At 42.2% G+C, this 16,701-nt stretch overlaps 1 protein-coding gene across 3 annotated transcripts in view; it reads left to right on the top strand.

Annotated features, from left to right (window-relative positions):
- PTPRG (protein tyrosine phosphatase receptor type G) overlaps nucleotides 1–16,701 on the top strand; it is a 750,651-nt gene that overhangs the window by 577,471 nt on the left and 156,479 nt on the right. For all 3 annotated transcript variants that reach the window (XM_033210299.1, XM_033210300.1, XM_033210301.1), the window contains one exon: nucleotides 7,813–7,879. In XM_033210299.1, coding sequence (XP_033066190.1) covers nucleotides 7,813–7,879 — 67 coding nt within the window. The remainder of the gene's footprint in view (nucleotides 1–7,812; nucleotides 7,880–16,701) is intronic.

A 16,701-nucleotide genomic window follows, 5' to 3' on the forward strand; every position in this document is an offset into this window, starting at 1 on the left:
TTCACATGGCCAGAATCTTTCGTAACATTGCTTTTGCCTTATTCTACTGAATAAAACTAAGCCACTGGATCTAGCCCACCCTCAAGGGAAGGTGATTACATAAGGGTCTGAATACCTGGAGTCAGGGGTCTTTGGAGGATCATCTTAGAGTGAGCCCATCACAGCCTGCAGTAGACACTCAGTACATATTGGTTGAATCAGTGCGCTTAAGGAGCCAGTGCTTATAATTTGAGCTGAGGGCCCATAACATTGTCTCCCCCATCACCTTTTTCATAACTATAAAGGAGTATTTAAGAGGTCACTTTAACATTCTACATATGATACCTACATGATATTTACATGGTCTTCCCCCATTCCTAATAATGCAAAATGATAATCCTACCTACTCCTACTCCTATGGAGGGACATTTTTTCAACAGAAGGATCAACCTGGCAACCTCGTTAATCCAATGTGCCTTGTCTCTTAATATTTTTCATGCTGCATACATGATGGGAAATTAAAGGCATCCTCACTCAGTGTTTTCTGGATTTCGAGCCTTTTGTAAATGGAGTACCCCTGAGCAGCTTTTTGCTTCCAGGAAATGAAAAAACAAGGGTTAAGAGTTCACATCTAATGTGTTTTGGTTGAAGTAACTTGCTACATGTGAAAACAGTCGGCTCTGCCTTCTCCACTAAGCCTTTGATATTGTTGGGGCTTTTCAGTGCATGGCGTGATTATTAACAAGGGAAAGTCAAAGTTGTCCAGCACTGCCACACAGAATCAGGAGAAACTTGCAGGCAAGTCACTGAACCTGAAATAAGCTGCTTTTGTCCCAGGCTTCCCCAGATCTCATACCTTTTTTAAATTTTATTTTATTTTATTTTTTTTAAATTCAAAGGTCATGACAATATCTGTGTGAAATAGCGTGCATTGTAGCTTAAGACTCTAGGTCATGCTTTGCAAAGCTGGAATTTCCGTTTTGCTTCTCTCCAGTTCAGGAGCAGCCTGCACTTTGAGAAGACTGGAAAGGGTAGGACAGACAGGTTCTGGGACCCCGGCTTGGAATGTTGTAAAGCCTTTCCCAACACCTTCTTGACTCTGAAACACAATGCATTAAAAAGACAGAAGGACAGAAATCACCATGCAGCCCCTATGGGAGTACCTTTTGCCAGGCACCCCAGCCATCCCACTTCCTCCCTCTCTTTCTGCTCTGGCTTTGAAATGGCATGTTGGGTGAATCCAAAGCTAGAGGAAATGGAATTGTATGCCCACCCCAGGACAGTTTGATCCTCATGAAAATGAGAAATCGCCTGTATTGACAATCTGCAAGACTGCGCCTGGCTAGATCTGCCATTTTGTACGGATTTGCTACCAGCCTTGCTATCGCCCTGCGGGGGTTGGTTTTTCCAGTAATGCACTCTTCCAAGCCAAGTCTGACAATGAGATGGTAAACACTCTGGTGGGTTTTGGAGGCAGGGTCAGGGGGCCAGAGAATGGTCAGTTTAAGTAGATCAAAAGCACAAAATTCATTTCCTCAAGTGGCCTTCTCTGACCGCGAATCTCAATTCTCTGGAGATGAATAACCTGTGAACTAACTAGTTTCCATTAATATTATGAATTAACAGTAAGTAAACCGTGGCCGTGCTCAAGCTGCATTTGAAGGGGGGAGGGTGAATCCTATTAGCATTTATAATTGTGTTTCCTTTTCATATTAATCCCTTCCCAAGCCTGAGGAATTAGGAGTTTTCTCATCTGCCAGTGGAAACCAGTCCCAGGAGTCTGTCCCTGTCAAATCCTGGAAAATAGATGATGATACAGGGCCATACCTTTCGCTTCGGACAGGGGCACTTCTGTGAGAAGCCTCGGTTATATTTTGCATATCTGTTAGATTAGGCTTAATGTATGATCCTGGAATTTAGTAGTTACATTTAAAGCAATTCTCTAGACCAGGAATCCACACTTGTTTACTTATCTTTATCAGAATTTCATGAAAAGTCCTAAAGGTTTACAGAGCTCTTTTTTCCCTTGCCATGCATCACTCTGAATTGTGTCTCTGTATTCCTCTCCGACTTATTTCATGGCAGTTTGGGATGCCACATGTGCCAACACCTCTGATTCTGCTTTTTGTAATATCCCATTGCAGCAGCGATAGTTAGGAGACACTAGAAAATGATGTTGGAATGTCAAAAGGGAAAAACTACATTTCTATATCAGAAACTAAGACCATTGGCTATACAAGAAGGAAAGTAATATTTGTGAAGACTAAAAAGAAAAGTCAGGAAAAGTGTTTTCAATATAGCTCAGTGGTTAGTGGTTTCATGCTAAAATTGTCTTCTTGAACATAGCCACATTTCCTAAATTATTGCCAAGTGTTTAACTTACTAATAAAGGAAGCCGGGCAGTGATCTCTCTCTGGGTAAGAGCTAACCAAAAATGCAGGGATGCAAAATAACAAAGTTATAAATACTTTGTGACAGCAACGTGAACAAAAATCTGGTTAGTGGTCACTAGGATGTTGAAGTCAGAATGAAAGAAACTACAGCATCCTTGCCACATGGCTTTTTAGGTAAGAGCCACGGAAGGAGGGGAGATTCAGATGTGAAACCAAACATCCTGAGAAGTGCTTGCCCTTGTCCTAATACAGCAAATTAGCTTCTGAAGACACAGTTACCTGCTAACTGCTGGGGTGGGTGAGTCCTCTTCTCTGCAATTTAGGAAGGCCATGTGGAGTCTCTGGTCCTGCCGTTTGTCACTTTTCTCTGAAGCCATGGTTAGTGGTGTAGCCGTTCACCCTCAGCATGCATAAATCCTTTTTCCCACAAGAGGATATTGTCTGGATGTGATTTTTATGGGACTGAAGGAGCAGCTGGTGGTATCGGATTCAAGGCAAGTAGGTTGTCTTGACCATCCTATTTAGCAGATGGCTAGGACTTGACAGAGAGAAAATTATTAGGATCCAAGTCAAGGGCCAAATGGCATGGGGGCAGTAGAAGTAAATGGCAGCACATATCTGAACGCAGGCACATGTCATCTGATGGGGTCTCTCTGCTTCCTTTTCATTTTACTTCAAGCAAGAGTAAACACAGGCCCTCCCGTAGAGCCTCCAGATAAACATATCTCTAGAGATTATTGATAGCGTGGCTACTAATTTGATAATTACGTGGATCCTTATGGTGGGCTATTAATTGGAAAGAAAATGTTACGAAGTTTAGATTTCATGAGCATTTATATGAATTTGGCCTTTAGCCCAAACCTACGTTTCATGGTTTTCTGTATTGTCAGTGTCTCTATATACTTTGGTTATATCTAAAGACACTGAAAAGCTTTAATTCAGAGCCCTCTGTCGAGTTTGTGTGCCATCCTTTTGAAGATGACTAATGCCACGAAAGCTGCTCTGAAGTGGAAGTGCCAGGAGCGAAGTTTTGCTATGAGAGTATGAACTCTGCAGGGAAAGGGGGTGGGTGTCTGTTTCTTCTAGTCCATTTTAAGCTCATTTGTGCAATTGCTGCCTTCTCCATATTACTGCATAACTCCTTTGATCTTAAAGTGGAAGGAAGCAAATTTCAAGAGCCAGGATCACTTCTCATGTGGCTTTAAAAGGAACAGCATATTACAAAATTGAGTGGATGTCAAATAAAACATAAATTTGGATCTTTTGAAACTTGAACTCAGAGAGGTATTACTTTCAGAGCCAAGCACATTGACAAACTCAGGGGTAAATTTCATTTGTCATTCATTTAAATTCGAGTGTTTAGGTCAACTTGTTGCCCGGTGTTATTCGTCCTTGATTGGATGTGGCATTTGTACCCAGCATTATACTGTAAGCTTTAAACGTTTAATCCTCATGACAACATTATAAGACTGTATCCCCATTTCACAGACAAGGACACTAAAGCTCAAATCATCCATACCTGGCTCAGAATTCCATATTTTCCCCATGCCTGGCCTCCTCCATCCTAGACAGAGAATAAAATGTAAACACAGGTTGCTAATACAGCCCTCTTCACTGTTGTCATATTTAAAAACTGCCAAAATTGCTTAGCTTATGCTCATAAATTTTTTTAAACTGGGAAATTGATTGAAACAGTGAGTGAAAGGGGTTATTTCAGTTAGGGTTATGCCTTACTGGAACAAATTCACTTATTAGCATGCTCTTTGGATTCCCCACCCTGAGTTTTGGAACCAAGACATAGATCAGAGGATGAGCTCAGTATTGTTAGTAAGTTACTTTGACCAGCCAATAATCTTCATTTTCTCTCCTTTTCTCCTCGTTCTTCTTCTCAACACCAGCCATATTAACCACCAATGAAGACAATGGGAGCTGAATGGTTGTTGTCGAAGGCTTGGCATTTATGCAGTTGTTTAGAATCTGGGGTCAGGTTCCTGAGCTCAGATGAGGTGAGGTCTGAGTATCAGACACAGAGAAGCTGTAATCAGAAGTGACCAAAAATTGAACGTGGACTAGGTTGACTGGTTGTTTTCCTTTTGCATAGCCTACAAATATTATTGGTGTGTGTCAGTCAAGGAAGATTAGAAACACTTTCTTTGAGCCTTCATATTATCAGATGAGACTAAATGCATTAAAAAGTTCCTGACCTAGTCTTTTTTGTGCTGCTATCACAGAATACCACACTGGGTAATTTCTAATGAACAGAAATTTATCTGGTTAATGGTTCTGGAGGCTGAGAAGTCCAAGAGAATGGCCCTGACATCTGGCAAGGCTTTCTTGCCACATCATAACCATGGCAATGCATATCACATGAACAAGAGAGAGAATGTGAGAGAGCAAGAGGGGATTGCAAGGGGGCCAAACCCACTTTTATAACAAATTCCCTCTGGCAGTAATGGTGATAATCTATTCATGAGGGCAGAACCCTCATGACCTGGTCACCTCTTAAAGGTTCTGCTTCTCAACGCTATTGCATTGGGAATTAAGTTTCCAGCACATGAAATGTTGGGGATGCGTTCAAACCATTGTGGTCCCCCTGAGTGTAAAATATTCCCTCTCGTTCAGGATCCAAGATCAGAGAATCTGATGAATGTTGCCATGGTAGAGAAGGGATAACACCTTTTTGGAGGAGCACATGAGTTGATCAGGTGGCCAGCAAATGCTTTATCTTGTGATGTGGAATATTACTGGGAAACTTTTAAGACATACCATAAGCAAGATACATTGTTTTAAAAAATTATTGATATAGCCTATTTCCCATTTTTTATTATTGCATACAACTCATAGAAACTCTAATGGCTAAATTTTGCTCTGTACCAAATGATTCCAGTTAGTTAAAACAAATCGTTTTATGGGTCAGTAGGTTGGCTGGTCAGTTCTTCTGGGTATGGCCAGTTCAGCTCATCTCTGTGGACTGCAGATGGTTCCACTGAGGGTGGATGGTCTCAAATGGACTCACTCACCTATCTGGTGGTGGTAGGCTGGTGAGTCTAGAAGAACGTTAGCTAGAACTACCTATGTCTACTCCTTGTAATCGCTCATCCTTTAATAGGCTAACTTGGAATTCTTCACTTGATCTCAGGATTCCAAATAATCCAAGTGTTTTATGAGCTTCTGTCTGCATCATTTTCACTAATTTTCCATTCACTAAAGCAAGACATATGGACAAGCCCGATTTCAAATAATGGAGTAATTGGTATACACTTTTCATAGAGGAGGGCAAAGTCAAGTTATAAAGGTGCGTGTAACAGGGATAGAGGGAAATTGTGGCCATTTTGTCATTTTTCACAGATATTAGAGTAACTACAGGTAGTTAAGCTGGCATCTCCATACTGAATCAAAGGGACCATCTTTTTGTCTATAGCTTGAATTTGATATGGAAGCATTCTCTGGGATCCTTATTTTATTCTATTCTGGCCTCTTGAAACTTGGCCACATTTACTGGTTAGGTTCTCCTCTCTTGTATTCCTGAGCTGTAATTCCATTTTTGACCAGGTTTTAAAATTTTGATCAATTACTTGCCATGGTACAAATACGATGTTTCTTCTAATGCAGTTTTGATTTGGTGTATTCTGTGCATGGTTGCCTTTCAAGGATGTTTCATGCTTCAGTCCCTGGCTTGAGCAGCTTCTTGGGCAATTTGGAGGCACACTTAATGCCAACTCCCAGAATTCCACCTTTATGATCTGATACACTGGGTTCCTATTCACTGAATTTTTTTTTTTTTTTTTTTTTTTGGTATCTGTAGTGTTTACAATGCAGTAGCAAACTCCACATATTTTATTAGTCTATAAACACAATCCTGTATTTAATAGCACCTGTATTCTGAATTTAGGCTCTAGACATGAAGATGTAGTCACTGTTAACTCGTAGAGCATCTAATGAGGGTTTCTAACCGTCACCCTCTGCACCATTGACATCTTAGCCAGATAAGATGTTGTAGGGAGCTATTCTGAGCATTATAGGATGTTTAGCAGCAGCCCTGGCCTCTACCTTGATGTCAGTAGCCCCTCCCCTTGTCATTCCCCTCCCACTGCTATGTGACAACCAAAATTGTCTCCAGACATGGTCACATGTCCCCCTGGTAGGGCAATATCTCCCCCATTTGAGAACCACTGCTCTCTTCTGGAGACGCTGAGGCTTAGGAGAGCTGGAAGTGTGTGGAGTGTGTGTTATTGTCAGAGAGGACACACGAGGAACAGCAACCCAACAGGGAAAAATTGTAAGAGTAGAAAGGAATGTGGAAAATTTTCGGTCACCTTAAAATTCATTCCGGGGGTGGCTCTTGATTCCTCTGAATTGACCTGAAAGCATCAAATTGGACTGTGCTACAGAGTGAAAGTTTCATTAATATCTCAACTTCATTATGTGAGAAGTGGATTATATATAAATACTATCAGTGAGGGATGGGGGGAGCTATGCTGGCCATAGATAATAGATTTTTGAAAAACTATTTATTTTGGAAAGACTTAAATATACATAAAAGTGAAGAAAATTGTATAATGACCCATCCTGTACCTACCATCCAAGGTCATAAATGATTGATTCAGGTCAATCCTGTGGCATGTATACCCCACTCACTCCCCCTGCTGTTCACTCTTGGATTATTTTGAAACAAATTCAAGACGTCATTTCATTTCATTTGTAAAAATCTCTATATGTCTAAAAGAAAGTATTTGAAAGCCAAAATTGTAATATGCTGCTAGAATTTTAATCTTCTAGAATGGGCAAGAATGAGGAGTTCTGCTGAGTAGTATTAGAAAGTTAAGGGAAAGAAGAGATGGGAGGAAGACTGAAGAGGCTTGACTTTAGAGGGGGATTAAAAACCCCAGGAGGAAATGAGGGTGGGAGACACTGTCTCTTCAAGCTTCTCTCCCCTCTTCTTTTGCTTTCCATAAATTTTAGAATATGTGATTTTTCACAAGGGACTGGGATCCTTACGAAGGAGAATAGGCTGGCAGGAAACAGATTCATTTTCTAAAAAGAAGGGAAAAACATAATCACCAGAAAATGTTGAAATCTTCCCTCAATGATGGATTGCTCTCTTATGACTTTCAATGACCTTTTAGCCGATTGGGCCTACTTTTAATAAAACAAGGCAAGAAGAAAATCTTGCAGTTGCTTTTTAAGAGTTTCCTTGGACTATAGTATTTGTCTCCTGTTATAATGTATTCTGAGAAGTTTCTTTTGATTTAGACTTCCTCACTTGATTTTATGATGTCATAAATCTCCTGAATTTGGTGAGAGCCATGTTGTATGTGAGAACTAAGCAGCTTGCTAGATAACATCTACTCCCACCTCCCTTCTCTTTAGAAGATTAAACTGAGACTGTTGTGCCTGATGCCAGAATAGATTTAACCAATCATGTTTCCTTTACATGTAGGTCAGTCCGAGGGACAATTCTGCACTGGATCCTATTATCCATGGGTTGAAGGGTGTTGTACATCATGGTAAGTATGCCACATACACTTCCTTTTGCTGGGATGTGAAGGGCTCAGATCTCTACCTAAAGGAACCAGGTTATCTTGCAGAGGACAGAGGGTGACACCCATTCCTCATCCCCTGATGTTGAAGGGCATTAGAGCCATTATTTGATGGGTAAAGAGCACGCCCATTTATTACCTGCAAATGGGTCTGGGTTAACAGTAAGCAATTTGTTTCTTTTGAACAAATTGGTACCAGTTTGAATGCATAGGTTATAAAGCAAAACACCCTAAGATGTACTGTTCTTATGTGTTGAACTTGCCATTTGTTTCATATCTCTCCTAAAAATATTCTTTCAGTTGTCTTTTCACCTATAAATGTTTGGTTTGCATCTCAGATCTAGGGAAGCATTTTAAGTAGCCAGACAAATTATTAAACTTTGCAGCATGTGAGCAAGCGTCATGCCGCTACTGGAATGGAAAAGGCCAGGCTACTGTTCCGTGCTGCAGACCTCTTATCCTCAGGCATAAAACCAGGAGAGAAAGTAAGATAAATGGGTTCTGTCTTTTCCAACTGGTTTTTATTGGAAGAATTTCCCTGCAACTTTATTATCAGCACTGCATCATTACCTATGACATCAAGATCCTCTAATTTCAAAAGTACCCTTGTCGCAGTGAGGTGTGCAGTCTAGATGTAATGTAATGATTTGCAAAGTTTTAATAATCTAATTAGAATTCCAGAGACGTTGACAGAAATAGCATTAGTAACCATAATAAATCTCCCCTTCATCTCCACAGCTGTGATAAAACATCTTCACACCTTTTTGGGAGGATTGTCTTTAGACATTAGCCAACTCCATAGAGCTTAACAAACATGTTCCCCCTCTCTTTCCATGAAACTAAAACCAGTTGTCGGGTCAATTGGAGCAAGTAGGATTTTGGATTAATTGTTCTACTCTCAAAATTGGTCAGTCATGCAGCAGGTAACAATAATAAACCTACTCAATATAGAAAAATAGGGTTACTAAAAATACCACATAGAGGCTTTCATTTTAAGATAGTTCTGGGCCAGACGCGGTGGCTCATGCCTGTAATCCCAGCACTTTGGGAGGCCGAGGTGGGTGGATCACCTGAAGTCAGGGGTTTGAGACCAGCCTGGTCAACATGGTGAAACCCTGTCTCTACTAAATACAAAAATTAGCTGAGCATGGTGGTAGGCACCTGTAATCCCAGTTACTCGGGAGGCTGAGGCAGGAGAATCACTTGAACCCACGAGGCGGAGGTTGCAGTGAGCCAAAATTGCGCCATTGCACTTCAGCCTGGATGACAGAGAGAGACTCTCTCAAAAAAAAAAAAAAAAAAAAGGTATGTATTTCCATTGCTTCTTCCCAGTTCTCAGTTTCTGGAAGGGCACTAATCCCATCCTCCATTCTTGAGGGCTCTTATCTCCCAAAAACTCCACCTCATAAACTTGGGGATTAGGATTTCAACATAGGAATTTGGTTAGGGGACACAAACCTTCAGGCGACAGCAGAGGCTGTTACATATGGAAAAAAGATATTTGGCTCTGGGAGGGTTGCCAGGATGCCCAGGGTGTGGTTTCAACCCTACCCTCTAACTGGGAAGTCAGACGAGACCTGCAAAATACACTGACCTACAAAGGAAGTTCACTTATTCATTCAGCAGAAATACATTGCATGCCCACGCTGTGCAAACCCAGATTTGGAACACTGATTAAGACAGACACAGGCCAGCTCTCATGGACCTAGAAGGGAAGTGAAGTGCTGCCTTCCTCTCCCACCAGCCTGCCTGGTATGCAGCCCCTCCCAGCTTATGCATTTGCTGTTTCCTCTGTCGGGAGAGTTCTTCCTTTACTTGTGCCAAGGGTGTCTCCTTCTTATGCCTTCAGGTCTCAGCTCCCATATTGCCTCCTTAGAAAGTTGTTTCTTAAGTATCCTATCAAATTATTCATCCCACCCCACTCCCATCACTCTCTGTTACACCATCCCAGGTTTCTTTCTTTAAAGCACTTACATGTATCTGAAATAACTGTTTGTGTATTTACTCATATATCAGATACTTGGGTATCAATTTCCTGAGGGCAGAAAACCATGTTAGTGTGGCACGCTGTGTCTGGCAAATAGTAGGTGCTCAGTAGCTTAGCCAAATGACTGAATCAAGTAAGCATACAAATAAATAAGTGAAAATTTCAAAATGTAAAATGGGATGAAGGGAAGGAAGAACTAAAGCCCATATGGGTTGTGCCTTGATTGGGAAGAAGAAGGAGTAGGAGTATGTCGTTCTTCCAAAAGGGAATGGAGGACATTAGAAATAGTTTTAAAAAAACAAAAATAACGTTTGTTGGAGGCCAGGTGCAGTGGCTCATGCCTGTAGACCCAGCACTTTGGGAGGCTGAGGTGGGTGAATTGCTTGAGCACAAGAGTTCAAGACCAGTCTGGGCAACATGGCAAAACCTTCTCTCTGAAAAAAAATACAAAATTTAACCAGGCATGATGGTACATGCCTGTAGTCCCAGCTACTTGGGAGGCTGAGAGGGGAGGATCACCTGAGTCCAGGAGATTGAGGCTGTAGTGAGCCTTGATCATGCCAGCCTCCAGCCTGGGTGACAGAGTGAGACTCTGTCCCCCTCCCCCAAAAAAAAGCTTTTGTTGGAGCTAGAAGCATTTCAGTTGAAGGTCCTGTGAGGGATTTGAATGATCTATTAATTTGAAGGAACATAAATAATCATGTCCTTCACAGTCTCTGGCTTGGGAACAATGATAGAGATATGTAAAGAGAAAAATCAATATGGATTTCTGTTGCAGTTCAGAAATGACTTTTATTTCTTCAGCTCTGGGAGTCATATGTTAGAATGTTAATTTCTCATTAATTTTTTTTAAACAAGAAGCATCTTAAGTGTTTCTTCAGCTGAAATGTGAAGGAATAACCTGATCATATCAGCCAACTGTATTTGACAGTTGGTCATTAGGGTCCTCTGTTAAGCAGACACCATGGTGGAATTTGAAGTGCAGGAAAGATTTTTGGCAGGGAAGGACTGCCTGGGAAGGATCAAATGGAGAAGGACCAGGGGTTGGTGGGGAGAGCATTTGGGCCATGCATGGTGCACGTCTGACACCTCTGCAAGGAGAGAGGTGAGCTAGGAGGACTGGCTGAAGGCAGCTCTAAGGAAGTCTTTGCCAAGCTATCAGAGAGCCCCAGAGCAAAGACTGCCCCTGAAAGGAGTCCTGTGTTGGCAGGAATGGCCCAGCTCTTATTCCCCACCATGTGTTGTCATTGGCTGGAGCCTCCCAGCAAGAATAGCCTGATTGTAGACGCTGGGCAGATCCTGGAGGTGCAGCTGCTGCAGGCTGTCAGCTCAACAGGCTCCCCACAACAGCTTGTCTCTGGAAGGGGCATCTCAGAGGTGCATGCTTAGGAGTGGCACAGAGCTTCACATCTCCTTCCAGAGGCACCTTCCTAATCACACTCCCATAGTGCTTGCTCAGAGAGTCTTACAAACAGTCCTGGCTCATTTTGTCCGTAGTTACTGAGTACCTAATCTCAGTACACCATGAAGCTAGGCATTGAGACATGGACCTACTACCCTCACCACATTTGCATATGCTTGGTAGAGATGTACAATAAGTATGCAATGACATTAAAGTGTGGGAAGCAGCACGCTAAACTCAAACTTTGGTTATTGGAAGTGTCTCAAATCAACTGAACATTAAGACCTAAAGAGTGCATGGAGATTGTCCAGGCAGAGCGGTGATGCAAGCAGGACCAGTATAGATGAAGGTGTCTGTTGGTAAGAGAGGATGTAGTATCTTTGAGGCTTGGAGAATGGTGACTGATATGGTTTGACTGTGTCCCACCTAAATCTCATCTTGAATTCCCACGTGTTGTAGGAGGGACCCAGTGGGAGGTAATTGAATCATGGGGGCAGGTCTGTCCTCCACTGTTCTTGTGATAGTGACTAAGTCTCACAAGATCTGATAGTTTTAAAAAGGAGAATTTCCCTGCACAAGCTGTCTTCTCTTGTCTGCCGCCATGTGAGACGTGCCTTTCACCTTCCACCATGATTGTGAGTCCTCCCCAGTCACGTGGAACTGTGAGTCCATTAAATCTCTTTTTTGTAAATTGCCCAGTCTTGGGTATGTCTTTATCTGCAGCGTGAAAATGGACTAATACAGTAACATTGCTTTTCTAATGCTTTTCTAGGGAGAGACAGCCTAGAAACCTCTTGACCACATGAAGTGCTGTGTCTTATGTGTTCATTTTTCTAGGCAAATTTTGATTTTACAAACTCAAGAGCCATGAGGAAATATAAAGAGAATGGAGTGAGGTGATTTGCCATTGATTCTGGTCCCATCTATCTACTCATGGAATGATAGATGGAAGCACTAAAATGTATCTAAATCAAGTATTTTATTTGCCCTATTATCAACATCCACTGGAGAAGAAAGACTTAGGGGAAGATTGTAAATCCTATTCACTGTATTGGTTCAGTCATTAGCAGCACTTTTTGTATATAAGAACCAGCAGTTGCAGATAAAAATACTGGTTGCTAAGAACTTAGTCTAGTTCTGATGGTTTAAAATCCATTTTTCAAAAAAACCCTATTTGTGAATCAATGTAAAAATATAGTCTTTCCTTCTAAGTGTGAGGCATGAGGTCAGGTGAATATGGCACATGAGGCAAAACTTTGCAGCCCAATTTGTTCAACTTTTGAAGCCTTAGGTTGTGCAACGTGTGGTCAGGCGTGGTCGTAGAGAAGACTTGGGCCCTTTCTGTTGACCAAAGCTGGCTGCAGTTTTCAACGCATCTCATCAAATTGCTAAGCATACTTCTCAGTTGTCGTGGTTTCGCCAGGATTCAGAAAGCTGTAGTGGATCAGACCAGCAGGAGACCACCAAACAGTGACCATGATCTTTTTTTGGCACATGTTTGGTTTTGGGAAGTGCTTTGGAGCTTCTTCTCAGTCCAGCCACAGAGCTGGTCATCGCCCATTGTCATATAAAATCCACTCTTTGTCGCATGTCACAGTCTAATCGAGAAATGATTCATTGTTGTTATGTAGAATAAGAGAAGACAACACTTCAAAATGACATTTTTTTTAAAATTTTTGCTCAACTCATGAGGCACCCACTTATCGAGCATTTTTACTGTTCCAATTTGCTTCATATGTCAAACTACTGTAGAATGGTTAACACTGAGTTCTTTGGTAACTTCCTTTATAGTTGTGAGAGGATCAGCTTCAATGAATTGCTCTCAATCGGTTGTTGTCAACTTATGCTTCTCATCTTCAAGGCTCTTGTCTCTTCTGCAGAACTTCTTGGACTACTACTGCACTGTATGTTCATTAGCAGTTCCTGGGCCAAATGCGTTGTTGATGTTGTGAATTATCTCCACCGTTTTACGGCCCATTTTGAACTCGAATAAGAAAATTGCTCAAATTTGCTTTTTGTCTAACATCATTTCCATAGTCTAAAATAAATATAAAATAAACAGCAAGTACTAAGTCATTAGCAAAAACAAAAAGCAAGAAATGGGTGCATTAAAATGATGTATAACATAACCATATTTATTGAAGAATGCATTCCAATATCATTGTTGCAAATTTGAACAGTACAAAACTGCAATTCCTTTTGCATCAACTTGTTTGCATCAACAGTTTTACCTAACTGATCCATGTTAAGAAATATGTGTGGGGCCGGCACGGTGGCTCATGCCTATAATCTCAGCAGTTTGGGAGGCCAAGGCAGGTGGATCACCTGAGGTCAGGAGTTTGAGAATAGGCTGGCCAACATGGTGAAATTCCGTCTCTACTAAAAATACAAAACTTAGCCAGACGTGGTGGCACGCATCTGTAATCCCAGCTACTTGGGAGGCTGAGGCAGGAGAATCGTTTGAACCCGGGAGGCAGAGGTTGCAGTTAGCTGAGGCCATGCCATTGTACTGCAGCCTGGGTGACAAGAGTAAAACACTGTCTCAGAAAAAAAAAAAAAGTATGCGCATTATACGTCGCTTCTCGTCCTTTCGGCTAAGATTGAGTGTATGTGCATTATGTCCTGTGTCAGTTAAAAGACATCTGTTTTTTCTTTTCATGTTGTTGGAATACATAATTTCTCTTCCTTTTTATAGTACTCACCCCAGGAAAATCCAGCAGGCTGTTTGTGTATATACGCATATACTGTCAAAAGGCCTCAAAACACCATCCTCTTGTGTCAGTCCTCTGAAACGGACCACTTTTGTATTCCTAATAGGAAACTTGCCTCTGGTGATTGCTTGGTATTTTATCCTTGTCTGCTTGTCCTCTTTTCCCACCCCTCCCCCACTGTCACTTTCCTTTCCTGGAGAATGTATCATCTTAGTGAGGTGTAATAGGCTTCATTTTCTTTTTGTTGTTGTTGTTGTTTGAGACGGATTCACTCTGTCGCCTAGGCTGGAGTGCAGTGGCACGATCTCTGCTCACTGCAAGCTCCGCCTCCTGGGTTCATGCCATTCTCCTGCCTCAGCCTCCCCAGCAGCTGGGACTACAGGTGCACACCACCACGCCTGGCTAATTTTTCGTACTTTTAGTAGAGACGAGGTTTCACTGTGTTAGCCAGGATGGTCTCGATCTCCTGCCCTCATGATCTGCCCACCTCAGCCTCCCACAGTGCTGGGATTACAGGCGTGAGCCACTGCACCCGGCCTAGGCTTCGTTTTCTTTCAGAGGAAGAACTTTGGGAGGCTGAGGTGGGTGGATCACCTGAGGTCAGGAGTTCGAAACTAGCCTGGTCAACATGTTGAAACCCCATCTCTACTAAAACTACAAAAATTAGCCTGGCGTGGTGGCGGGCACCTATAATCTTAGCTACTCGGGAGTCTGAGGCAGGAGAATCACTTGAACCTGGGAGGCGAAGGTCCCAGTGAACCGAGATCACACCACTGCACTCCAGCCTGGGCAACAGAGGGAGATTCCATCCCCACCCTACCCCAAACCCCCCGCCAAAAAAAAGAAGAAGAAATTGCCACAGACACAACGAAATCTTCTGCTGGTCAGAGCTAGACAGCTGCTCTCTCTCTGTCTTCCCTTCCCTGGCTCTTCCAAGAAAGCTATCAGTGAAAGGACAAATAAATTATCACCTGAGAACTCGCTTCTATTAGTATCACAAAATGAGGCTCTTGCAAGCTTTTCCTGTCAAAACACGGCACTGGCAGTTGCGGCTATGACAAGATTCAAACTTTCCTTGCAGACCAGCTTTCTCATGTCACTAGTTTGTTCACTCGACTCACCTTTGGGGGTCTCCTTCCACCTTTTTGTCCCTGCCCTGGGACACTCATCATCTCCTCACCAAATCTGAGGACAAAGTCCTGGAATAGCTATTGTCACTCCCGGCCTCTAGCAAAAAGGGAAGAAATAACAGTGAATTTGAAAATATGCATTGACTGCCCTGCCAAGCATTTCCAGAGAGTGGTGAAAGCTGTCTGAGAAACTCCACATCGTTCATCTTTCCATATTCCACCTGCTGGGACTGAGGTTTCTGCAATGAAAAGTAACAGAGCGTCATCTTCAGACCAGTCCTCTGAATTCCTTCTAGAACAGTGGGTCGGCTTCATCTTATACAATTGCTGTTGCATCACCAGCCACACATTCACTGTTTTAAAAGAAACCAGCCCCAGGGTATGGTGCTGCCTGCACTGTTCCCCTGCTGGATATGCACTTGGTTCCACCCCTTCAGAAAACCGTGTGCCTGTTTCTGCTGATGTTACACATGCACCCCGCCCTCTGAGCCAGAAATGCCACACTTAAGTATATCCCCAAGAAAAATATCAGCAAAAGACTTGTGCATATGAGCCTTATTCATAATAGCCACAAAATGGAAACAGCCTAAATGTCTATCAGTGGGAACACAGATATAGAAGTTGTAGACTATTCATACAATGGAATATTATGCAGCACTTACAGGTAATGAACTATGGATTCACTCAAAAGCAAAACAGTGCATAATGCATAATTCCATTTATGTAAAGTGTGAGAACAGGTCCATCCACAAAATTAATCCATGGTGATGAAAGTCAGCATAGTGGGGTGGAAGGGCCAGGTGCGATGGTTCATGCCTGTAATCCCAGCACTTTTGGGAGGCCAAGGCGGGCAGATCGCCTGAGGTCAGGAGTTCAAGACCAGCCTGACCAACATGGTGAAACCCCGTCTCTACTAAAAATACAAAAATTAACCATGTGTGGTGTTACGTACCTGTAGTGGGAGACTGAGGCAGGAGAATCACTTGAATCCCACAGGTGGGGATTGCAGTGAGCCGAGATTGCGCCACTGCACTCCAGCTTGAGTGAAAGAATGAGACTCAGTCTCAAAGAACAGTGGAGTGGAGGAATATATTGAATAAAAAGGAACCTGAGGAAATTTTCTTGGGTGATAGAAATATTTCTCTATCTTGATCTAGAGGATGATTGCACAGGTATAATATAAAAATTTGCCATGCTGTCCCCTTAGATTTCTTCATTTGACTGTTTGAAAATTAAAGAATAGTCCATATGTATTACACATTAATTTCCCAAATATATTGCATCCACAAAGCTTAAAAAAATTAGCAGCATGTACCAAATAGTCAAATATTAAAAATCTTGACAGTGTCAAGTGTTGGCAAGGATGTGAATGCAGGAACCCTCATGTTGTTGATAAGAGGATAACTAGTATGATCACTCTTCAGAAAATAGTTTGGCAGTATCTAGTAAAACGAATCTAAGAGATTCCATTTCTATGTATGTCCCCTAGAGAAACTCATATATGTGTCCCAAGAGATGTATAGACCAGGCGCAGTGTCTCACAGCTGTGATCCCAGCAC

The sequence above is a fragment of the Trachypithecus francoisi genome, unplaced genomic scaffold (assembly GCF_009764315.1).
Source record: "Trachypithecus francoisi isolate TF-2019V2 unplaced genomic scaffold, Tfra_2.0 Lachesis_group0, whole genome shotgun sequence".
NCBI classification, from domain to species: Eukaryota; Metazoa; Chordata; class Mammalia; order Primates; family Cercopithecidae; genus Trachypithecus; species Trachypithecus francoisi.